The 25,989-nt window shown below is 48.2% G+C and overlaps 1 protein-coding gene and 1 non-coding gene across 8 annotated transcripts in view; both read left to right on the top strand.

Moving 5' to 3' along the window:
• The window catches only part of ME3 (malic enzyme 3), a 220,785-nt gene that overhangs the window by 158,032 nt on the left and 36,764 nt on the right, over window positions 1-25,989 (top strand). For all 7 annotated transcript variants that reach the window (XR_015157908.1, XM_086384724.1, XM_086384725.1 and 4 more), the window contains one exon: window positions 12,082-12,185. Coding sequence is in view for 6 of the 7 variants with exons in the window: in XM_086384724.1 (XP_086240850.1) it covers window positions 12,082-12,185 (104 nt within the window). In the remaining variant the exon portion in view is untranslated. The remainder of the gene's footprint in view (window positions 1-12,081; window positions 12,186-25,989) is intronic.
• On the top strand, window positions 260-329 carry LOC147342552 (small nucleolar RNA SNORD30). Its single transcript, XR_015158198.1, has one exon. It is a non-coding gene; the product is annotated as a small nucleolar RNA SNORD30 (small nucleolar RNA).

The following is a 25,989-nucleotide window of genomic DNA, read 5'->3' as shown; positions in this document are numbered from 1 at the left end:
CACCCACCTGGGTCACATTCCTCATGCTGTCTGCGATTCACAGCTCTGTATCTTTGTTTCAGAGAACATGAAAGAACTCCTTCTTAATGACATCTATCTCTGGATTTAAAATCCATGCATGTCCATCTGAGAAACATCCAGAGAAGTATTAAAAATAAAATATTAGTCACACAACCAGTCATAATCACTGTTTGCAATTTGGAATATTTCTTTCCAGCCTTACCCCCACCAAATGTAGCTTTTATAAAAGCAAAATTAAATATGTGATGATTTACATGAAATCTCATTTAGCTGATGGTTTGCTATTGAGACTCAGAAATCTGATTTTCTAGAGAAAAGAAACAAAATTAAGTTTATATTGCATATACAATTTTGTTTCCCGCTTTTTTAAAGGTAATGTGTGTCAGGAGTTTTCTCCCAGGTCACTAGCCATTCTTCCACAATGTCATTTACATAGCTGCCTGGTGTATCACAGTTCATGTAAGAAACTCTCCACTCTTGGACACTCAGGTTGTTTCTGTCTTCTTGAAAATATAATTGTGCTCTCATACCCATTTTTGCAGGTCAGTCTTCCTCTCCCTGTTGATTTCCCAAGGATATACTCCTACAAGCAGAAATATTGAGGCAAAGAGAATGGTCATTACTTACATTCTTTATTCATATTGTCAGAAAAGCTTATACTGTTGGTATCCTGTGTGATCTTTCTCAGGAAAACTTTTCATAGCTCTTTCCAAGGTCTCCTTCCACTCTGGACACCGCACAACACCCTCATTTCTAAACGAGAATATGCACTGTAGCCCCTAGTGAGATGCTTATTCAGGTTTCATCCCCAGATGCAGTCAAGTGAGGGAGACACAGAGAGACCTGGCTTCAGACTGGGAACCTGTTGGGGTAGGAGGGGCTGGCGGAGGACAAGCCGGCAGCCAAAGTGCTGGCCTGGGAACACGGGCCCTGATCCCCAGCCCTGACAGCCAGGGGAGTCCCTGTATCCCTCTAGACTCCAGCCCTGCCAGTGAAACTGGAGCCTGGGCCAGAAGGTTACCGAGTGCGCTCCCACATCCAAAGCACTTCTCCATATGCCTCCCCACCAGCCTAGGAGCAGGGAGGCTGGGTAGTGGGACACGCTTTATCATTGCTCATCAAGACCAGTCTTTAAGGTCTGCCCCATGCTGTGGTTTCCCCCACCCAACCAGATGCCTGAATTTTGCTGAAATTGTCCCTCAACCACAAAGAACATGTGCGGAAGCCCTGTAAATGTGGATGAGGAGAGCAAACTTTGTGTTATTATTCCCACCCATCACCTCCTGCTGTGTTCCAACTGGATTTAATCGTTTCCCACCCTCTCTCTCTCTCCCCTAAAGCTGTTTCTAGACAAGAAATGGAATGGCTTGAGGTTGATTCTGAGGCCATTGCATCCCTTGGAAGGGTGTTGGCTGCCTTTAGCAGGTGTCTGACATCCTTTATCGTTAAAGGTCCAGCACCCAGCAATGATGTGCTAAAGTTTAGAGTGGGCCTCAACTTGTAACTACCAGGGTCTTTGCCCGTGGCTCAGATGGTAAAGAATCCACCTGCAATGCGGGAGACCTGGATTCAATCTCTGGGCCGGGAAGATCCCCTGAGGAGGGCATGGCAACCCACTCCAGTATTCTTGCCTGGAGAACTCCATGGACAGAGGAGCCTGGAAGGCTGCAGCCCATGGAGTGGCAAACAGATGGACATGACTGAACAACTGAACTACTTGTAACAAACCCATCAGAAAAGGTGGTGAAAAGTAGGAGTAACCATGGCCCTTTCATAGACCACCCTGCAGTAACCCTATGGGTGGAGCATGAGTTATTACCCTCTTTTTACAGCTGAGGAAACTGAGGCCCAGAGAGATTAATTTCCCTAAGATCTGCTAGAAACGGCAGAGATCTTGGAGGCAGAGCAGTGAATGGTCCTGAAGAGAGATCTTAGTTCCCTACCCAGGAACTGACCCTAGGTAATCTGGATGAAAACCAGGAGTCCTAACCACCAGACCACCAGGGGCTAGAGGCTAGAAGCAAAGTTCCCTGGTTCTTTCCCTCATCTGAAAGCAAGAATGTTTCAAGGAGGCAAAAACTGTCATAACAGGTAGAAAGTTTCTTATTAGAGGCAGAGCACAACATGTGGGAGAACACACGGAGAAACAGTTTGTTTATTAATATTTAAGATAGAAGCAAGGCAGAAATACACACCTGGAGACAAAGGGAATAGGCATCCTCTCTAATGAGGTGCCTGCCAGGCTCCTCTGTCCATGGGATTCTCCAGGCAAGAATACTGGAATAGGTCGCCGTGCCCTCCTCCAGGGGATCTTCCCCACCCAGGGACTGACCCCTAGTCTCTTGCGGCTCCTGCATTGCAGGTGGATTCTTTTCCACTGAGTCACTGGGGAAGCCCTCTCTAGTGAGGAGGAGTACAGTAAGTCAGAAGATAGGCAGAGATACACCTGGAGAGGAGTGTGGGAGTCCTGAAGGAGGCATGCAGTAGAGAGGTGACTTAAATCACTCACATAGGACAGTCCTTTAAGGCCTTTGTTTGCCGCTGCTGCTGCTAAGTCGCATCAGTCGTGTCCGACTCTGTTCGACCCCATAGACGGCAGCTCACCAGGCTCCCCCGTCCCTGGGATTCTCCAGGCAAGAATACTGGAGTGGGTTGCCATTTCCTTCTCCAGTGCATGAAAGTGAAAAGTGAAAGTGAAGTCGCTCAGTCGTGCCTGACCCTCAGCGACCCCATGGACTGCAGCCCACCAGGCTCCTCCGTCCATGGGATTTTCCAGGCACGAGTACTGGAGTGGGGTGCCATTGCCTTCTCTGAAGGCCTTTGTTTACATTTGGCTAATTATTTTGTTTCTTTTTTCACATGGGACTTGTCCTAGGACTCTTCCAAGATATGAGTACAACTTTTTGTTAAGATGGACCCCACCACAGAGGCCTGTTGGGGTATGTCCACACTTATTATGGGCTGGCACCCCCTCCCTTTGTGACCCCCGAGGAGCCTTCCTGTGCACGTGCAGACAGGGAAGTTTTCCTGACCTCAGGAGTGGTCACCCGAGTGGTCACCTTCCCTCTTCACTTCAGCAGAGCTCAGCTCCTGCCGCTCGCTTTGTCCCTGGAGTGTCTGGGTGAGAACAAAGCTTCAGTTTCCCTCCACTTGACAGACCCCAGGTGTCCAGCCCAGGGGCCCGTCTACCTCCTCCCTCAGCAGGAGGGGGCCTAACCACCTGTGTCCTCCTCCCCTCACAGGTTCCAGTCGCTTTATGAGAAGGTACTTCTTGACTTTGAGAATTTGTGTTCCTAAAGTAACTTTAATGTGTTATTCAGAATTCTAAAGGAAGAAGGAAACGGCCTGTCTCCCGCTGTGCCACATCTGTGCCCCCATCCCACGTGTCCCTGCGCGTGTTCGTGGATGTCCTTGTTGCCAAGTTGTCATCACACCGTGCCCCTAATTTTGTTCTGATTTCTTCAATGAGAATTATGTTGTCAGCACTTTCTCTTTACTTATTTTTTTTTTTAAGTTTATGAAGTGTTTAGTAGGTGTCAGGCACTCTGCGAGGCTGCAGGAGATAAATGAGAGCCAGGCGTGGGTGGACTGGTCTCAGCAACCTAATGGATCATTTTAATGGCTCAAGGGGTACAGCTACTCAAAGTGTCTGCTTCCCCCCCAACCCGTGGCTTTTGGCCCCCGCATCACCTCTAACTCCTGGGTGTGGAAGGCAGAGAGCTTCCCCTGGGCCTACTCCCTCCTGTTAGAAAGGACCAGAGGGTTCCCCAGCTGGAGGACAGAGCACACCCTGACCAGGCAACACCATTTGTGAGAGAGAAAGCGGTTCTCACCCAGTCCAGGGAGGCCTCAGCCATCAGCCACAGTGCGCCAAGACCTTGTATGATTTGATCTCATTTCATTCTCATGCCGGCTATATATGAGATATCAATCTCCACATTTTACAGATGAGGACACTGAGACTGAAACGAGCTATTTTCCTCAGGCTCCACAGCTCTAAGTGTCGGAGCAGAGATTTGAGCCCAGATTCTCTCTGGCTGCCAGAGTTGCCTTGTCTACCATGGCACACTGCTCCAAAATGTCAAGCATCTGTGTTATAGACTGGGTGATGAAGAGTGGGAAAGGAGGTGTTTCCCACACTCTGGGTTCCACAGAACAGTCAGGATCAAACTAAGGCTTAGCAATGCCATTTTCACAGTCCTCCCCCTGCAAGCAGAGGTGAACTCCCTCCAGACTATCTTTAAGGAAGTTACAAAGAGGCCCACCTTGGGGAAACGGAAGACAGTCATCTCTCTCTTTCCAAATGCATTCACTACGTGGTGTCCCACCCTAGAGGGCTTTTTGAAAATAATCAGTCTGCAAGATTTTTCCCCTCGAAATCAGGGGGCACATCTCTTGCCCGGAGCAAGCCACGGGAGAGGGAGCGTCTGCTTGAGCTACCATCTCTGTGCCAGTTCAGGGAGGATGCTGCAGTGAAGGCTTGTGTCAGAACAACTAGACTAACTGTGTGTGTCTCTATTTAAAAAAAAAACTCCTGAGGCAAAAGGAGCTTTAACCAGAGTCAAAGAAAACACCCCTCCAGGTTTCCTGTTGAAGGAAAACATCTGTGTCTACAGCCCTGAAACTCTGAGTCACTTTTACCTGCTGACACCAAGGAGGTTCGGAAAAGTAAATATATGAGGCATGAGCGCATGAGGGAGGGGCATCCCATGATGTTCCAAACGCCAGGGAGAGGGAGCCCTGCCCCATTCGGCAGAGCGCCTGCTCTGGCCCACCCCCCACCCCTAGGCTTCCCTGGTGGCTCAGAAGGTAAAGAATCCACCTGCAATGTGGGAGACCTGGGTTTGATCCCTGGATCAGGAAGATCCCCTGGAAAAGGGAATGGCAATCCACTCCAGTATTCTGGCCTGGAGAATTCCATGGACAGAGGAGCCTGACGGGCTACAGTCCATGGGGTCACAAAGAATCAGACACAACTGAGCGACTAACACACACACACACACACACACACACACACACACAAGATATTAGATGTCAATGCTTCTGGCTCACCCTCCCTCGTTTCACACAGGAAAAGGGGCCCCAGGGCAGAAATGACTTCCCCCAGATTTAAGTGCAAACCCAGCACTTGTCCCACTCTGTGCCAAGGATTCTGTGGGGCAGATCTGGGCTTGGCTTCTCAGCCCTCACGTTTTCTCCTGCCCAGATCTTGAGCTTTGATGGGGTCTCCTCTCAAGGAGACGCTGAGAGAGTCTCATTGGAATGACTGAAGAGGCAGGTGGAGGAGACGGATCACGGGCAGAGCCTGGTTGTCGGTGCCTTGGGGGCTACTGGTTGCCGAGGCAGCATGGGATCGCCCCCAGAGCCGAAGGGTGAAGGATTCCTTCTCCCTGATAAGACTGTCCTCACTGCAGATAATAATTTGGTTCACCCACAGTGCCGTCAGGCGCTGGCTATCTGTGCACCTGTGACCTAGGCCCGTCCTAGGATCGTTGTCACTGACCCTTGGGTTGACCAAGCTTCCAGAGAAGTACATGGTGGGCATAGCTGCCACTTGGAGCTTGAAAGAGCCCTGTGTCCACACCGTGGACCCAACCCCATGACCTCCTCAGAACCCCAGATGTTCTCTGAATAACACCTTTGTGTGCCTGTTGCTGTGCAAGATAAGTATTCCAGACCAAGAGGTTCATCTTCCAATTTAAACCCAGCACTCGATGACACAGCAGGTGAAGAGGAGCAAGCCATTGTGTTTTCCATGACATTTAGTCTCCAAGATTTTTCACCTTGAAAAGTCAGAGCCAGCATATATTAAGTTAACCTTAATAATGCATTCCAACATGTGTGTGCTAAGTCGCTTCAGTCGTGTCTGACTCTTTGCAACCCATGAACTGTAGCCTACCAGGCTCCTCTGTCCCTGGGATTCTCCAGGCAAGAATACTGGAGTGGGCATGCGCTCTTACAGGGGATCTTCCCAATCCAGTGATCGAACACGAGTCTCCTGCAGCTCTTGCATAGAAGGCAGATTCTTTACGGCTAAGCCACGAAGAAGCCTGCGTTCCAACATACATTTGGCACAGGCAAATACTGTTTGAGTCCACTTATACGAGGTACCCAAAATTGTCAAATTCATTGAGTCAGAAAGTACATTTGATAGGTGCCACTGGTCGGGGGCAAGGGTGGTGAGAAGGGAGAATGGGGAGTTAGTGTTTAATGGGGACAGAGTTTCAGCTCAGGAAGCTGAAAAATTTGGGAGATGGATTATGGTGAGAATTCTACAGTAATGTACAATTGTGGTACATTAAGTGGTGCTTAGTGCCACTGAACGGTACAGCTAAACATGGTTAAAATAATATGTTTTATATTATGTGACTTTTATCACAATAAAAAAAAACTGAATGCAACACAAAGAAGGAAGAGCTATGAAATTAGGGTTTGGAGAGAGAGATTAAATACCAAGAATGAGCATTACGATAGTTATTTTGGTACCTGGCTTCAGTTATATCTGAAGTCAGTCTACCTCTACACTCTTCAGTTTTGTGATTCAATAAAATACTTTTTTTCCCCTTAAAAAAAAAAAAGTCAGAGCCAGGCAGACACCCATGGAGGCCACACTCAACTCCCATGGCAGCGAAGAAAGTTCTGGTTCATCTGGTTCATCTACTCTGCTTTGAGTAGAGCCTCAACCTGAAGTTACAGTTGTAGAATGACTTAGTGCCAGCGGGAACTTGGCAACAACCTAGCAGAGAGAACACAGCAGGCTTGGAGCTGGGGCACTGGTCCCTCCTGGGAAGACCGCATGCTCTAGTCATCGCCACCCTGTTGCTTCCACCAGATTCATTTTGTGAACATAGGCAGTTCACTTAACCTTTCTGGGCCTCAAAAATTCCTTTGGAGGAAGCCAAACCAAGTGATTTCTAAGACCTGCGTAGTTTTTAATTCAGCATCTCCTTAGCCCAGTCATAATTGCAACTCACATGGTAAATGCTTTTAAATGGCCTGCCACGCACAGCACTGTAAACATCACTGGGGAGATGCACGTCAGTAGGACCCTTTCCTCAAAGAACTTAGGTTGTGCAGTAGACATCATTGTAAGTCAACTATATTTCAATAAAATATATAGAGAGATCATTATTATCGCCACTGGACAGAGAGGTAAAATGAAGCAGGGGCAAGTACCCAGAGTCTCAAGCTCGTTGGGTGACAGAGCGTGAATGCGAACCCAGGGGCGTCCGATCCCAGAGCCCACTTTATGTCACTCAGTGGGACACAGGGTGGAATTGTTCCATGTGACACAGTGTGGAAGCTCCACCCTCTGCTGTTCATGAGAAGCTGTCTTCGTTCCTGCCGAAGGACCACCAGCTGACTGGAGGTGTGGACACGGCGTTTCCCCAGACCCCACCCCGGCTGTCGCTGCTCCCCAGCCGGGTCGGCAGCACCAGCTGGAGCTTCCAGCCACTCCTGGACTCTCAGGAAGACCAGGGTGGGGGTCAGGAGCCACACCCACGTCCCCTGGTCCCCAAATGGTGGGGTGGAAAGGGCACCGTCAGGAGATCCAGTCAAAGCAAGGCTCAGTTTAAGCTTTGCTACTCTCTGGCTGTGTGAGCTTGGGTAATTTATTTAAACCCTTGAACTCTACCTTCCTCATCTGTAAAATGGGCGTGAGAGCATGCAAGACAGAAAGCTTGAACTACATTTTAGAAAAATGTTTGCATCATATTCCACACATGGTTTCTTTTTAATACGTATTTATTTATTGGCTGTGACAGGTCTTACTTGCTGCCGTTGTGCAGCACGCGGAATCTTTAGCTGTGGCATGCGGGATCTAGTTCCCTGACCAGGAACTGACCCCGGGCCCCCTACACTGGGAGCTCGGAATCTTAACCACGGGACCACCGAGGAAGTCCTGAATCAAGCTACTTTTGATTCAGAACAAGCGAATTACTCAAAAGTTCTGTACAAGTATGAGAAGCTATATTTTCATGTCATCTCCACATAGAAACTTTCCCCCAATTTTTTGGTGCACTTAGTTTTGAAATATTTCAGATATAAAATGTTTTATTATAAATAAAATAAGTACTATAAAATATCAAGACTTTTTTCAAAGCTTCCTAGTCACTTTTATAACTCATTAGTACTACTTCATTAGGGTTAACCCTTCATCTTAAATGCAGATATACTGAGAAGCTTTTGGAAAATTCTAAAATTCTTCAATACCACTGGAGAATTGGACTTGCCCCCAGAAACCACATATGCAGCACCAGGAAAGCCATTCTTGGCTGCCTAATGTACCACTGAATCAATCTGCCTCTTGGAAACATGACAAATTATAACTTACCGTGGACCCTTTCATCTCTGTAAGAACTGAAAAAGTGAGTGTTTTCTGCAAATGCCAAGAGTTACACCATTTTTATCATTCTGTGTGTGCCTTTTCTGTGTTGATGTGTCTCTGACAGATGAAACCAGGATATCTGTGCAATTTTGTTTCCCGCTTTTTCCATTTTAAATCATCTCATACACCTCTGTTCAGGTGGCTGCATAGGCTTCGTCCAATTTCTGCGGCTGCCTACTTGTCCATCTTGTTGTTACATCATCATTGACTTCTTTGGTCCCCTTGGCTGGACGTTTGCTGTCTCTCAGTGGCTTTCAGATGGTCATTTTGTGAAAGTGGCCGGTGAAAGGCTATATGTCCCATTCGCATCATTTGCCCACACGTGCACGCACACACACACACACACACAATAGCTAGAGCAGAGTCCTAAACAGTCTCAAGGATGCATAACCCAGGAGTGCGGAGAGTGAGAAATGAAGTTTAGGTCCCACGTCTCTCAGATGTAGCCATGTGGTTCCTTGGAGAAAGTGTTAAATCCACCTCAGATATGTGGCCTGAGGACTGGGGGGTAAGGGGTTGGGAAGGTAGATATTTCCTGATCTTTTCTGTCCCCTACACTTTTCCCCCACCACCTCCTACAGCGCCATCAAGACAATATGGACCTAGACTGGTGTCTTAAAAAGGATGTCAATTCTGGTTGATGTGCCGAAAAACCACTTAAGCAGCTTGGCCCAGAGGTTAGGATCATGGGCTCTGGAGCTTGCAGCCATGAGTTTGAATCCAGATTCCTCCACTCACTAGCCCAAGGGCTGGTCGAGTCTCTTAAACTCGCTGTGTCTGGCCCTCCTGAAGTACCCGGCACATAGGAAACACTGAAAGTTAAAGCTGCTGCCATTACTTTACAGCATATGTTATGATTCACAAAGCTTTTTCACATGTATCAGTATTATTTCATTTCCTCATAACCATCAAGCTGGGCAGATGGTATCTTATTCCCATCTAACTTTACTTTGTCGACAAAGATCCATCTAGTCAGAGCTGTGGTTTTTCCACTAGTCATGTATGGATGTGAGAGCTGGACCATAAAGAAAGCTGAGTGCTGAAGAATTGATGCTTTTGAACTGTGGTGTTGGAGAAAATGCTTGAGAGTCCCTTGGACTGCAAGGAGATCAAACCAGTCCATCCTAAAGGAAATCAGGCCTGAATATTCCTTGGAAGGACTGATGCTGAAGCTGAAACTCCAATACTTCGGCCACCTAATGCAAAGAACTGACTCACTGAAAAAGACCCTTATGCTGGGAAAGACTGAGGGCAGGAGAAGAAGGAGATGACAGAGGATGAGATGGTTCGATGGCATCACTGACTCAATGGACATGAGTTTGAGCAAGCTCCAGGAGTTGGTGATGGACAGGGAGTCCTGGCATGCTGCAGTCCATGGGGTCACAAAGAGTCAGACATGACTGAGCAACTGAACTGAACTGAACAGATGAAAAGAAGGCTCCAAGAGGTCACATGATTTACCTGAGGTCACATAGCTAGTCTGTGCTGGAGCTGAGACTTGACACCGAGCCCCTTGAGGGCAGGACTCATGACATGCTTGCCTCTGAATCCTGCAGGAGCAGTCCAGATGGAGATTTGAAGATAACACAAAACCTTGGCCCCAAGGAGCTCATATTTAGGGATGTGTGTGCTAAGTCACTTCAGTTATACCTGACTCTTTGTGACCCAAATTCCAGGCTCCTCTGTCCATGGGGATTCTCCAGGAAAGAATACTGGAATGAATTGCCATGCCCTCCTCCAGGGTATCTTCCTGACCCAGGGATCAAACCTTTGTCTCTTATGTCTCCTGCATTGGCAGGCAGGTTCTTTACCACTAGCGCCACCTGTGAAACATATTTGGGGAAGGAGGACACAAAAACATAATTTCCAAAAACCTTAACACATAAAATTTCGTCCTATTTCTTCACCAGGTGCTTTTTCCTGCTTTTACTTCCAGCTCCCAGTCTTTCTTTGTGTTTACTCCTCAGCCTGGAGGGCCCAGCCTGCCTGGCAAAATCTGTCATTTTTTTTAAACTTTTTATTTTGTATTGGGGTGTAGCTGATTAACAATGTTGTGATAGTTTCAGGTGAACAGTAAAGAGACTCAGCCATGCGTATACATATATCCATTGTCCTCTAAACTCCCCTCCCATCCAGGCTGCCACTTGGCATTGGGCAGAGTCCCATATGCTCTACAGTAGGTCTTTGTTGGTTATCCATTCTAAATTCAGCAGTGTGCACATGTCCATCCCAGACTCCCTAACCACCCCTCCCCCAAGTCCTTTCCCCTTCTCTGCTCATCTTTTAATGCCTGACCATTTATCCCATGTCATCATCCCCACTTGTCCCTGGTGGGAACTACTCCACTCCTTCTCTGCTACCATGGACCACACTTTGTGCTGAAGGAATGTCTCTCTATCTGTAGTCAAGTTTACTGACTCATCAGCCAACCTGCAGTGGACTGAGCACCTTGAAGGCAGAGACCATCTCTTACCCACAAAGCCTCTGAGAGACCCAAGGGCAGCAGGCCATTAGAGGGTCAGTAAAGGGTCAGGAAATGTGTCATGCATGGATGAACCCGCAGCTTCTGTGTAGGCGTGTGTGTGAGGGGGTACAGGAGAGGCGGGAGGGGCCGTCAGCCAGCGCAGACACAGAAGATGGGGCACCTGACACGGGGCTGCTTACGGCAGGCTTCTTTCCTGGATGGAAAATGCTGGCTGTATCAGTCTCTCCTTGTGTCCCCAGGGCCTGGCACAGTGCCAAGCACATCATGGGTATTCAGTAAGCGTTCACGGGAAGGACAGGAGGGAGGAAGGGAAGGCTTCCTAATTTGAGTCCAGATCAGTGACTTTGGTTGAGACCCAGTACCTCAATCCAGATGTTGCCTGTGGCACTTCTTAACGGGGTCAATATTTGACCCCTAGGGAGACATTTCAGCTCAGTTCAGTTCAGTCACTTCAGTCATGTCTGACTCTTTGCGACCCCATGTACTGCAGCACACTAGGCCTCCCTGTCCATCACCAACTCCCTGGAGTTCACTCAAACTCATGTCCATTGAGTCAGTGATGCCATCCAACCATCTCATCCTCTGTCGTCCCCTTCTCCTCCCACCTTCAATCTTTCCCAGCATCAGGGTCTTTTCAAATGAGTCAGCTCTTTGCATCAGGTGGCAGAAGTATTGGAGTTTCAGCTTCAATATCAGTCCTTCCAACGAATATTCAGGACTGATTTCCTTTAGGAAATTTCCTTGGGGAGACATTTGGTGGTGTCTATAGATATTTTTTTATTGTCACAACCTGGCGGGGATGGGGGGGTGCTCCTCACTTCAAGTGGGAAGAACCTGGAGACACTGCTGTGCTAAGTATTCTACAACATGCAGGTTCGCCTTCACATCAAAGACCTGTCCAGGCCAAAGTGTCCATGGAATTACTGCTGAGAAGCCCTGGGATGAACCCAGAGCCGCAGCCAGAGGTTGGAAGACTATCAGAGAGTCTTGCTAGTTCAAGCATCCTTGGTTCCTAAACTCCAGACCCCCTGCCAAGAGGTCCATGCTGCATCAGTGGCTTCGCCTCCAGACCCTTCCAGGCAGCACCTGGGGAGCGGGAGTGAGGGACAGGCGCCCCCCAGCCCTCCTCACCGCCACCTTCCTGCCAACCCGGGACCCTTCACGAGACGGATGCTGTCTGTTGCAGGAGCTGCTCAGGGACCCCCTGTACATCGGCCTGAAGCACCGGCGCGTCCGCGGGCAGGAGTATGATGACCTTCTGGACGAGTTCATGCAGGCTGTGACGGACAAGTAAGTGGGCCAGCCCACCCCTTCTGGAAGAGGACCGTTAAGAGATAGGATGACTAAGTCAACACAGGGTTTGGCAGAGACGCGTGCTTTTCCAGGTGGTCCAAAAATTCCAACTTGACCCCATGCCCTTGGAAATCTCAAAGGCAAACGGGCTCGTGCTCTCAGATAATCTTGGGGAGCCGAGAAGGGAGAGAAGGGGTGACAGCTGAAGGCCCTGTGATCAGGGGGAAGTTAAGTATCTGATGTCCCGGGAGGAAAACCCCCCCTGGCCAGCTGCTCTGGGTTCCTGGCAGAAATAGAGATGTTCTTAGTGTTGGGGGACGGAAGAGTGTCCTTCTGATGGAATGGCCTGCAAGGCAGCTGGCCTTGTTAGCTGTCATTTTCCGGCTCCAAGGACCAGGCAGTGTTAATGAGCCACCGCTGAAGGCCACACGGGCGGGCCTGCGAGATTTACGAGGTGTCATCTCTGTGCAAGGGTGTACCACGCTGGCAGCTCCTGCGTCCCACCCCAGCCTGCCCCATCTGTCTGCCATCATTGCCACCCGCTCCCCCTACAGGGACTGGCATGCTGCTGGGATGGCACACTGGCTGTTCTGGAAACAGCCCCTGTCCTCCCATGCCGAGTCTGACAGGCCTGTCAGTCAAGACAGTCTCAGCAGCTCAGCTGGTCCCTGCAGATCTAGAGATCCCTTCTCACTGAAAACTTCCAGCCTTGCTTGCCACTCCAAGAGTGCCTGGGGAGGGCAGAGCTGGTCTGAACATCCTTGACAAGGGACTTCGTTGTCTGAGTTCAGTGATTGGCTGGAGAGAAAGCTGGGCTGGCCTCTGCAGCCCAGGACATCTCGTCTGGGTGGGCTTTGGGGGTGGACACACCTACCCCACCACTTCCAGGTCTGTGACCTTGGGCAGGTTAAGTAAGTAAGTAAGTAAGTAAGGTCGCTCAGTCGTGTCCAACTCTTTGCGACCCCATGGACTGTAGCCCACCAGGCTCCTCTGTCCATGCGATTCTCCAGGCAAGAATACTGGAGTGGGTTGCCATTTCCTCCTCCAGGGGAACTTCCCGACCCAGGGATTGAACCCAGGTCTCCCGCATTGCAGGCAGACGCTTTAACCTCTGAGTCACCAGGGCAGGTTACCAAACTTTAAAGCCTGATTACCTGGATTCCTTATCCAGAGATAAGAAGAAAGCGTTTTATTGTTGCTGTGGTTTTTGTCTTTATTTTTTTAATTATTTGCTTATTTTATTTGGGGCTGTGCTGAGTCTTAGTCGCTGGGCGGGGGCTTTCTCTAATTGCGGCGAACAAGGACCACTCTCCGTTGCGATGCACAAACTTCTGACTGCGGTGGCTTCTCGTGATGCCGAGAACCGACTCTAGACACCTGGGCTTCAGCAGCTGTGATGCACTGACTTGGTTGCTCTGCGGCATGTGGGATCCTCCTGGGCCAGGGACTGAACCCCCATGCCCTGCATTAGCAGGTGGATTCTTAACCATCGGACCACCAGGGCAGTCCCTGGTTTCATTTTTGAAGATGAGGGAAAATAATAGTGAATTATATGAGGTGGGGATTGATAGCAGAGTGTGGAGTACTGGGGTGGATGGGCCAAGTAAGCCAGGGGATGAGAGTCCAGTGTCCACCTGGGCACTTCGTCCAAGATGGGAGAACAGAGCCCATCCACACAGAGGGAAGGCCGTGCGCTGGGCACAGATGCTGACAGGTGGGTAGATGTTGTGGGGGAGTCCGTGGGAGCTCTCCTGGATGACAGGGTCATCGGCTGAAAGTGAGGATGGGGACTGAGGGGGTGCAGGTTTGAGGCATAGGAGGCAGGACCTGGAATGTCCCAACTCGGAGCTAGAGAACGGTTGCTGGGTGGCTTCATGGACCCCCTTCAGGTTACTGGCCATGAATTTAACTTAGGTCATGAGTTTAACTTACCCGTGATTTTCTCTAGTGGGTTTCCACTGTCTGAATACAGGGCAGGAAGACACAGAGAGAAGGATTCAATCAGGGTTGAGATTTTGCCAGGCAAGCGAGAGAAAGAGAAGGGAAGGGCTGGACAGTGTCCTTAAGGGGATGATTGCAATGATGCGTCATGAGGTCTAGGCCAGGGAAGAAGGGACAGATGAGGGTCTGGTGGAGAGGAGGGCTGAGAGAGTGGTATGGTCCATGGACAGTAGGTCCTGGTGAGGCCTGAGAATTACTGAATTGGGTACCGGATGGAATAAGCAGGAAAGGGAAGAGATAATCAGAAAGTCAAGGGTTCGAAGCTGGGATTGTGAAGGAAGTATTGCTGTTGAGATGGGGCCACTGAAACAGCCCATTCAGGGGTCAGCTACATGGCCAGAGGGCTTCCCTGGTGGCTCAGCTGGTTCCTGCAACACAGGAACCTGGGTTCAATCCTTGGGTTGGGAAGATTCCCTGGAGAAGGGAACGGCTACCCACTCCAGTATTCTGGCCTGGAGAACTCCATGGACTCTCTAGTCCATGGGGTCGCAAAGAGTCCGACACGACTGAGCGAGTTGCACTTCACATGGGCAGACGCGAATCATCTAGAACAGAAGAGGTGAATGTCTCACCTAATTCTCCCCCATTTAGATCATCCTGAATACCACATATGGTTCCAGACAAGATACTTTGAAGGTCACAAATTATCGTAAATGGCCTAACATGCCTTTGGAAAACAATGACCACAGCAGGTATCACGGTTATTGTTCTCCCATAACCACAACAGGAGCAAAGGCTTGGCCTGGTGGGGAGCAGGGGAAAGGACTGCTGGGTCACAGGGGTATGGAACTCCCTTCAGAAACCTGCAAGGTGTTCCTACAGAGGAGGGACTGGGCTTGTTTCTGTATATTTCTTCTCTTGTTTCACCGGGAGAAGAACCAGTTGACAGAATGTTAAAGGAGGAAGTTTTCAGCTCAGAATAGATCTGAGCTAACCCGCAGTGCATTAGACGCTCTGTGAGAACTATTTCAAGCTGGGGCTCCGTGGCGTCTGGGTGGTGCTGTCATAGAAGGAAGTGAGGCATCAGTTGTCCTCTAAGAAGCCTCCCCACCTGGTGCCCATTCAGACCTCTGAAGATCCCCGTGTGGCTGGCAGGGTAGCAGACGAGAGATCTGAGGGCTTCGAGAAGTCAAGGAACCTGTCCCAGGTCACACAGCATCTGGCAGGACAGCGAGCTGACCCTGAGTCTGCTGACTCCAAGGCCAGACTGCTTTCTGCAGTTACTCGTGGATGACACACGGGAATGCGTTTGGCTTTGAGAGCACGTTTCTTTGGCTTCCTGTTTCCAGGGCTCCCTCCTTATCTAGTGAAGTCAGTAGTCATTCCGTGATTCCCCACAGAGAAGCCCTGCTATTCGTGTGAGAAGGTTAAATAAACTAGGATGTAAGAGGCTCCTTAAATTATCATTAAAATCAGTTTACAGTCTCACAGACACACTCCCACAGTCCAGGGGTAAACCCCTGGGCAGGGATGTGCGTCAGCCAAGAGGAATGTGTCCTTAAGTGGAAAAGATGAGCGGTTGACACTTGCTTATTTTAACTTTCTAATAAGCTGAAGCAGATGTTGCTGTGGATGCTGTAGGTGGGGAGTGAGCTGGTCTCCTGGGATTATAGTAGCCCCATGATGGGGTGCCCAGCCTGGGCAGCCAATGAGTCAGCCCCCCTGAGGCCAGACACTGTGTATTTTAAGAAAGAGCCTTGGGAAACATTGATTCCTGCCTTCAACATCCTCATCTCTTTTCAAAAGTCCTGCAAGTAAAAGCTCCACCAGCTTGCTTCTACCCGCTCATCTTAAGAGTTTTCGGCAGAACAAAAAAAGTTACTGTGGCTCAACTGCTGCCCTAGTGGGTGGCCACTGGGGGAGACCCACGTGGGCAGAAGGAATCTCCATGTAACCTGCGAACCGCAGCAGTGAGCCACTGTGCGTGTCCAGCTCAGAGCTGACGCATAGCCTGGTGTTCCCATGGCGAAGACCAGTCCTTCATGCTCCCCACGCTGTCCCTGCCCTGCGCTGGACCCCAGAGTGATGCACCTGAGTCATGGGCTTTTCCTGATGGTTTCCACTTGTGTTTTTCATTTCTCTTACTTACAGCAGAGTCTATTCTAAGTTTGCCCCCGGAGCGCCAGTTCTGTCTGATGTTTGGCCTGGGCTGGACAGGCGTTTGATGTCTGAAGCAGCAGCTTCAGCCTTTATGCAGGCCGTGAGAGGAAGTCACCCCCATTCTCTAGCTCCCCAAACTCTAAATATAGAGATTTCTAAACTCTTGATAAGAGTCATAACAAAGAAGGGAGATATTAGATTTTTTAAAACGTGACTTTAAAAACAAGAAAGTCATCTGCGTCTTAGCTCCAAGAAAATGTCTTTTTGAGTCTCTCCATCTTTCTCTCTGGTTTTCTCTCTCTCTCTCTCACTCACACGCACACACACACACACTATTCTACACCAGAGACCTGAGGTTCATGCCATGGTGGGACTAGCATAGAGTGACTTCCATCACATTCTACTGGTTAAAGTAAATCACAGGTCCACACCCGATTCCAAGGGGGAAGGGTAACACAAGGGTCTGAACATCAGGAGGCATGGTTCATTGGGAGCCATCAAGGTAACAGACAACCACCCCATCCAGCCAGAGGGACAAGGAATCGGGCAGCCAGCATTACCAGAGGCTGTGCCCCAGAAATGCAAGAAGGGCAGAGAAAAAGAACAACATCCTTCCACATAGAAACAGGGAGGTGCCTCATACACAGTTGGTAGTCAGTTATTGAGTACCTGCTGTATGTAAGACACTGTGTCAAGTGTAGTCAGCAATCCTCAGAGAAATAAACAGTCTGCTCTCAAGGATCTATGAATGCAGAGATATTCTTATCTGCCTCCTGGAGTTCAGACCTTACCTCTAAGCTTTCTCAGCCTCTGAGTCTCTTTAAGAAGAATTCTAGGGTGGGAATATAAATTTGGGAATTACCAGTTCATAGATGGTATATAAGGGCAAGGGCTTCCCTGGTGGCTCAGACAGTAAAGGATCAGCCTGCAATGCAGGAGGTCTGGGGTTTGATCCCTGGGTCGGGAAGATCCCCTGGAGAAGTGAATGGCTACCCATTCCAGTATTCTTGCCTGGAGAATCCTATGGACAGAGGATCCTGGTGGGCTGCAGTCCATGGGATCGCCAAGAGTCAGACACGACGGAGCAACTAACACACACACACACACGAGTGTACATGTGTAAGGTCAAGGGCATGATGGGGTTCACCTAGGAAAAGAGAGTAGAGAGAGCAGAGAGTGTGCCTTACTACTGATTTTGAAACTGTGCCCTGTGAATAACTGCAAGTTAATCTGCTCAACAAAATTTGGGAGTACACTGTGAAAGTCGCTCAGCCGTGTCCGACTCCTTGCGACCCCATGGATTATACAGTCTCCCGCACTGCAGGCGGATTCTTTACCAGCTGAGCCACCAGGGAAGCCCAGGAGCACACTAGGATATTGCTGGTAGGAACGGCAAGGAGAGTAAAAGCTTTTGTTCCTCGTGCTCGCACTGATTGCTGGGACTCTAAGGCCTGTCTAGGCACCACTGGAAACGGGCTGTGGCTGATCAGCAGTGTCTGCCCTGAGCAGGGCAGTGAGGCTGGCAGCACGTGTGCCATGCTTTAACCCTCCCAGATCTGTGTCGAGCCTGTGGCCTCAGCATCTGTGACTCCGTGAACACCCACGTGTGCTGGTCCTTCTGCAACTCTAAAGCCCAGTGGCAACTCAGAGGCCAAAGGATCCTGGAGGCTGAAGACTTCTCATCTCCAGCTGTTCAGGATATTTCAAGAACTACACCAAGCCTGTCTGTTGGACCCGCGTGAGATTACAGCTGCTTCTTCTGAGTTACAAATCATGGACTTCGCTCCCATGACACCCTCCACCCCCATGCCCACCCTCCACCCACGCTGGAACAAAGCAGTGCGTCAAACACACGAAGGCATGTGAATACTGACCTGTGGTTCCCAAACCTGGCCTGGCATTCGATCCACCCGGAGAGGTATCAATCATACAGACTCCAAGGGCCTCCCTGGTGGTCCAGTGGTTGAGGACCTGTCTGCCAACGCAGAGGGCCTGGTTTTGATCCCTGGTATGGGAAGATCCCGTTCGCAGTGAAGCAGCTGAGCCCGTGGACTCCAACTACTGAGCCTGAGCTCTGGAACCCTCAGGCCACAACCACTGAAGTTCGAGCAGCCCAGAGCATATGCTCCATAGCAAGAGAAGCTACACCTCAGCCAGAATAGTCCCCCTCGCCACAACTAGAGAAAGCCTGAGCGCAGTAGCAAAGACCCAGTACAGCCCAAAATAAGTATTAATGCATAGATAAATCAGTAACAACAGTTATGACTCTCTTGTTCAGGGGGTTTCTTATGAAAAACTTCCTGTGGAATACAGAAAATCACATCACCCTCCCAATAAATTTGTCTACTTTTTTCAGAATTTGACTTTTCCAACTCGACCCATGAGGGAATGTATTTTTGGCAAAAAGATAAGAACAGGAGGTACAGATCGCTTACTCCTGGGAACTGAGCTTTATCTGCAGCACTGAGGTGAGAAGCTCTGAGAAAGCTGAGAGCAGCACAAACAAATAACGGAGCTAATCATGCTTTTCCAGAGCGTTTGAATAATGACTGCATGCCCAGAACCTGACTAAGCCCTGTAATGAAGTTCTAAAGAAATACAAGACATGCACTGTGTCCTCGTGATTCTTACAGGTCTTCCAACGAGACAACATTTTGAACAGGAGGTAATTAGAGAAGAATTAAGTACTCGACTGTTCAGTATTGGCCTTCAGTTCGATAGAAATTCAGAGAAAGGAGCAATCAGGGATGACTGGGGAGAGATGCAAAGTAAACAGAGGCAGGGCCAAATGTGAGTAAGCCACAGGAGAGGGAGTACATTCCACATGCATGATACATCACGAGGAAGGCAAGGACACAGCAAAGACTCTGGAGGACTGGTCCCACAGAGATGGATGTTTATCGGTTCAAAATAAAGTTAAGTAGGTATAGGGGATTCCCAGGTGGTGCAGTGGCAAAGAATCCTCCTGCCAATGCAGGAAACGCAGGAGACTCAAGGTTCAATCCTTGGGTCGGGAAGATCCCCTGGAGATGGACATGGCAACCCACTCCAGTATTCTCGACTGGGAAATCCCATGCGCAGAGGAGCCTGGCGGCCTACAGTCCATGGGGTCACAAAGAGTTGGATACAACTGAGCACTGAGTAACTGAGCACACACACAGGAATAGAGTGGGCTACATGATAGGCCTTGGGATCCAGGAAGAGGGTTGTAACTATTAGAGCTCAGAAGTAAAAAGGGCTTAAGTTATCTAACCCAGTGTTTTCTTTAATATCTATGTGTGTGTTTGTTTCTGCATTTTGGCAGCATTGGGTAGTTGGGGCACACAGGACTTTTCCTTCATTGCGGCACAGGAAGTCTGTTTGTGGCACAGGCTCCAGGGGCATGCAGGCTCAGTGGCTGTGGTGTGCCAGCTTACTTGCTATGCAGCACTTTGGTCCTAGTACCCTAGTATCCAGGGATTGAACCCCTGTCCCCTGCATTGCACAGCAGACTCTTAACCACTGGATCACCAGGGAAGTCCCGATAATTAGGTGATTGTAAACCAAGCTTCCTCAAACTCCAGGCATTTACAGAAATGCCTGGAGGCTGCTAGAAATGAATGCATCCAGGCTGCTAGAAATGAATATTTCCCAGCAACCATACAAGACTAAAACTACTTGAAGAAAAATATCATTGTTTTTCATTGCTTTCTGTATCACAGTTCTGTTCAAGATTTCATTAATTAAAAAAAAAAAAACTTCTACTAAAAATGTTTGAAAATTATCCATCCTCACAAAGCCTTACTTGGAACTTGATGCAGAGAGCAGCAGGGAGGCTTGGTAAGTTCTTAGGCAACAGAAGTATTGAAATTGACAAGATGTGGGAGAAGATGAGAACAGAAGCCATGGTAACACCCCAACTCAAATTCTGCGCTTCCCAGGGAAGTCTGCCCTGACCAACCTGGCCAGAAACCCTTGCCCTGTTTGTAATCATAGCATAACTTGTGACCACATAATTCATGTGTTACTTAATCATGCATCACATCATGATGTCTTTTCTATAATGGTCTAGAGCTTTTCCATAGCCTTTTTTGGTCTTTATACCATTAGAGCAGAAATTAGGCAAAGATGTGCCTGGATTCTTGTAGAGAGGTTCAAGTATCAGCCTAGGCCGGACTGATGGACTTTGAAGAACTTTCCTTCCTCGGGTCCTATAACTGTGTATCATCTCTACCAGACTGGTAGTCCCTGGGGGGCACAGTGCATGATTAGACTCATGGTGGATCCGCCATATATGGTGAGCGTGGGAGGTGACTGGTTGGATCTTTGATTGGGGTCAGGTGGTTGGATGGTTGCTTGGTTGGTTGGTTGAGGGGCTGAAAGCCCTCACCAGGCTAGCTGTCAGTCAAAGTGAATAGAAGCTGGTGAACGGGCCACGTCTGAGGAAGCTCAGGCATTTCCCAGCTGGCCCAGTGGTCAAGAATCTGCCTGCCAGTGCAGGAGCCGCGAGAGACACATGTTTGATGCACGGGTCGGGAATATATCCTGGAGGAGGAAATGGCAACCCACTCTAGTATTCTTGCTTGAAAAATTCTGTGGACAGAGGAGCCTGGCGGGCTACAGTCCATGGGGTCACACAGAGTCGGACACGACCAAGCACTCACGGTCAAGGAAGCTCGGAGGAAGGAACAGCAGGACCCATTCTAGCTTGTCTGGCCTCTGAAGAAACAGGACCGTTTCCCAGTCTCAGCCTAGCATGGCTAATTGTTGACAGTCCAGCTCCTACATTTTCCCACCCGAACAGGAGCCGGATGCTGTGAAACAACAGACTCTCATGCTTGTGAGGACTCTGTCTGCGGTTACAGAGAGAGCTGGAAGGTGGTAGCAAAATGCAAATCAGCATTGAGTTCTCTAGGACCCTGTTAGCTTCTATCCTGACCAAGTGGATTAAATAGAGGCCAAAATGTGATGGAGGAAGTTCACTTAACTGGGGAGATGGATTCAGTGACGCCAACTGGTTATTTCATTTTTCCCTAAGAGGTGGATTGTACTACCTGGTATCAAAATAGGAATAAAATTATTCCCAAACCTGAAAAGTTTCATATTATAGCAGAGGAGAGGAAAGAATAGATTAATGAATTGATAACAATAATGATAAAATGACAATAACTATTTTTTTTACTTATTACCTTCTATGCACAGACTAATATGAGCTCTCATACAATATTAATTCATTTAATTCTCACAACAGCCCTCTAGGGTGGCTACTGTTACAAGCTTTATTTTACAGGATGAGGAAACTGAAGCTTACAAAGTGTAACTAGCCCTCTAAGAAAGGGGGCCTGGAGGCTCACGAGGGAGGGAGTGTATGTATAATCATGGCTGATTTGCATTGTTGTACAGCAGAAACAAACACAACATCGTAAAGAAATTTTTGTCCAATTAAAAAATAAATTTAAAAAAAAGAAAAATATATAAAAAGAAAGGGGGCCTTATTAAGGCCCCACCCATTAACAATAGTTATTGAAAGCATTAATTCTAGAGCTATAATGCCTGAGTTTGATAGCCATTCCCTTCTCTAGGGGATCTTCCTGACCCAGGGATCAACGTGGGTCTCCTGCATTGCAGGCAGATTCTTTACTGTCTGAGCCACCAGGGAAGCCCTTCATTAAGACCCCTCCCACTAACAATGGTGGTTAAAAGCACTACCTCCAGAGCTATAATGTGTGAGTTTGAACCTCTCGCCTGCCCCTTATTAACAAACTACTTAATTTATCTGTGCCTCAGCGTCCTCACTTCCAAGATGCATTTTTAATATTTAATTTGTAGAATGCTTCTGCTGAATGTATGAGACAAGCCATGTAAATGTTATAACTGGGTAATAGTAAGCATGAATGTTTGCTATTATGAATAACAATAATAATTGAGGCAGTTTCCAAAGTCACTGTCCTTTAGGCCATGCTTTAGTGCTCCCCGAATTCATGTATTCAATTAAATTATCCATGAATATATCCATCTTTTTCTTCCGTAGTCCCCCACTCATCCATCCCCACTGTTCCAATAATACCTCCCTTCTCTTCCCCAATTTCTCTTCCCAGCTGCTACTCTTAGGAAATAAAAACAACAGCCCTGGCAGCGTGGCTGTGAGCCATGTCCATTTTCAGATGTCTGGTATGTGCGATCAGTCCTTTCACCTATTCAGTTTAGCTCGCCCCATCCCCACCCGCACCTGACAGAGAGGCATTCTGTGTATCCGTGTAAATATGTGTGGGTTAGAGCTCTGTTTTCTGTAGTTGTTTCAGCGCAGTGTTATGGGGGCCTTCAGTTCAGTTCAGTTGCTCAGTTGTGTCCAACTCTTTGCGACCCCATGGACTGCAGCACGCCAGGCCTCCCTGTCCATCACCAACTCCCGGAGTTTACTCAAACTTATGTCCATCGAGTCGGTGATGCCATCCAACCATCTCATCCTCTGTCTTTCCCTTCTCCTCCTGCCTTCAATCTTTCCCAGCATCAGGGTCTTTTCCAGTGAGTCAGTTCTTCACATCAGGTGCCCAAAGTATTGGAGTTTCAGCTTCAGCATCAGTCCTTCCAATGAATATTCAGGACTGATTTCCTTTAGGATGGACTGGTTTGATCTCCCTGCAGTCCAAGGGACTCTCAAGAGTCTTCTCCAACACCACAGTTCAAAAGCATCAATTCTTCGGCGCTCAGCTTTCTTTATAGTCCAACTCTCACATCCATACATGACTACTGGAAAAACCACAGCCTTAAATAGATGGACCTTTGTTGGCAAAGTAACGTCTCTGCTTTTTAATATGCTGTCTAGGTTGTCATAACTTTTCTTCCAAGGAGCAAGTGTCCTTTAATTTCATGGCTGCAATCACCATCTGCAGTGATTTTGGATCCCAAAAAAATAAAATCTGACACTGTTTCCACTGTTTCCCCATATATTTGCCATGAAGTGATGGGACCGGATGCCATGATCTTTGTTTTCTGAATGTTGAGCTTTAAGCCAACTTTTTCACTCTCCTTTTTCACTTTCATCAAGAGGCTCTTTAGTTCTTCTTCACTTTCTGCCATATGGGTGGTATCATCTGCATATCTGAGGTTATTGATATTTCTCCTGGCAATCTTGATTCCAGCTTGTGCTTCTTCCAGCCCAGCGTGTCTCATGATGTACTCTGCATATAAATTAAATAAGCAGGGTGAAAATATACAGCCTTGATGGACTCCTTTTCCTATTTGGAACCAGTCTGTTGTTCCATGTCCAGTTCTAACTGTTACTTCCTGACCTGCATACAGGTTTCTCAAGAGGCAGGTCAGGTGGTCTGGTATTCCCATCTCTTTCAGAATTTGCCACAGTTTATTGTGATCCACACAGTCAAAGGCTTTGGCATAGTCAATAAAGCAGAAATAGATGTTTTTCTGGAACTCTTTTGCTTTTTTGATGATCCAGCAGATGTTGGCAATTCAATCTCTGGTTCCTCTGCCTTTTCTAAATCCAGCTTGAACATCTGGAAGTTCACAGTTCACATACTGTTGAAGCCTGGCTTGGAAAATTTTGAGCGTTACTTTACTAGCATGTGAAATGAGTGCAATTCTGTGGTAGTTTGAGCATTCTTTGGGATTGCTTTTCTTAGGGATTGCCTTTCTTAGGGGTGGGCCTTACAGACCCACCATTCTGAGAGCTTTGCCCCATGCAGAACTGAAAATATTCTTGTGGGACACATTTCTCAGTACAGAAATGAGAACCGGAAACTTGCCCAAGGATAGGAAATCACTGAATTTTAAGGTCAGCCCACTGATACTGACTTTTTCAGGGACCACACGTATAGCATCCCTTGTGTTTTGCTCTTGGAGCTGGAAGGAAGCCTTTGATGACGTTGTCCCCTTCCACCCTCCCTTGCTCCCTCAGCTGCGGCCACACCGACCCTCCTGCTCCTCCTTCCACAGGTCATGTCTGTTACAGCTGCAGAGCCTTCATCCTTGCTGTTTCCCCAACCTTGAAAATCCATCCATTTTCACGGCTGTTTTCTTCTCATCATTCAGACCTGGAGATGGGTCCATACACCCAGGCGGGGTCAAGTATTGAGGCCTATACAAGGCAGAACATTGGAACTGAGATGCAGAAAACTGCAAGTTTTGAATGGTTGGACCTTACATGAAGAAGAAATGGGATCTGCTCACCAACCCCAGGGGAATAACAAGGAGCTGGGGGTCGGGGTGAAGTAGGGAGGAGAGGAATCGCTTTCTTTTGGAAGAAAGCAAACACTGAGTCTCACCACATGTGGACTTGAGAGTCCACAATTTTAATATCCACGTGATGCAGAAATTCCCAAGTTAAGAAGTGGGTATGAAAGTGCCCCCTACCAGTGACACGGCTGAAGGACCTCGCAGAGGGAAAACAAACTTCTCTGTAGTGACACGCCCACCAGCCATGCTGGTGGAACTCCTTGAAGGGAAAAGCAATTCCGTAATGAAGCAAATTCGTGATTCACAGTAAGCCACACAGAAGCAAGCCACCGTGCGGGAAGTTCCGAAGCTAGTGGAAGAGTTAGAGCCCCAGGAGAGGAGCATTCTGAGGGCGTAAAGCGGTCACACTGGGGTGGAATAGAGATATGCTTTACAAGAATGAAGTAGTAGGGAAAGTACACAGTACTTTAAAAAATGGCAAGCAGATTTGAAAAAGAAACAGCTCAAACTTCTGAAAAGGAACAACAGAGTCACAGAAATTCAGCAGAGTACACCAGGGCTAGCTCAAGACACCATCAGAAAACCCAAATCTTTAAAAATCACTGCCTGCCGGCACATCGGAGACCCTTCTTTCCTACTGCTGGCGATCCAAAAAGAGTTGGGAGACCAGGTGTTCTACTCAGGAAAGACTTTTGTTTTCTGAGCTGCCGTTGATGAAAAGAGCCTTTCTCTCAAGGGAAAGAAAGGATAGAGAAGACTGGAGCCCCCAAATCTGAGCCCCATCACTGCATGCCAGAGAGGATTTTGCAGTTCTAGGCAACCCCATCCCTGTGGCACATTTGCTCTCATTTTGTCTTTGTGTCTCCTTCTCCTTGTCTCACTCATTCACACACGCATATCATGCAGTCTCTTTTATTCTACTGCATTCATTTTGTTAGGCTCAAGCACATTGATTTTTAATGTGTTTGAATCTAATAAAATGGGGGGTGGATAATCCTAAAAACAAATGCTTCTGTCAGGATAAGTGATGGGGTCTGCTCTGGTGGTCCAGCAGTCAGGAATCAGCCTTGCAATGCAGGGAACACCGGTTCAGTCTCTGGTCTGGGAAGACCCCACATGCCTCAGGGCGGCTGAGCCCGTGTGCCCCAGTAATGAGCCCGTGCTCTGGATGCGAAGAGCTGCAACCCCTGAGCCATGTGCCGCAATTGCTGAAGCCCGAGAGCCTGTGCCCCACCAGAGAGGCCGGCACCACAGGTCCACACGCTGCAACTAGAGGGTAGCCCCTGCTTGCTGCAACTAGAGAAAGCCTGGCCACAGCAACGCAAAGTCAGCGCAGCCAGAAGTAAATAATTAAAAAAAAAAAAAAAAAGGTAAGTTACGTAAAGGAAAAAAATACCTGCATGTACATGCATCAGGCCATTAACAGTGACTACAGTTAAAGCATGAGGTTGCCAGAATTTTCACTGTCAGTCATTTCTATGATGTTTGATTGTGTGCAGGCATTTCTTTTGAAATTAGAAAAAGCAAT

Source organism: Bos grunniens, chromosome 29, assembly GCF_055505025.1.
Source record: "Bos grunniens cultivar Pamir isolate PY7600 chromosome 29, Bosgru_T2T1.0, whole genome shotgun sequence".
In the NCBI taxonomy this organism is placed as follows: Eukaryota; Metazoa; Chordata; class Mammalia; order Artiodactyla; family Bovidae; genus Bos; species Bos grunniens.
This window is presented reverse-complemented; position numbering and strand designations above follow the sequence as displayed.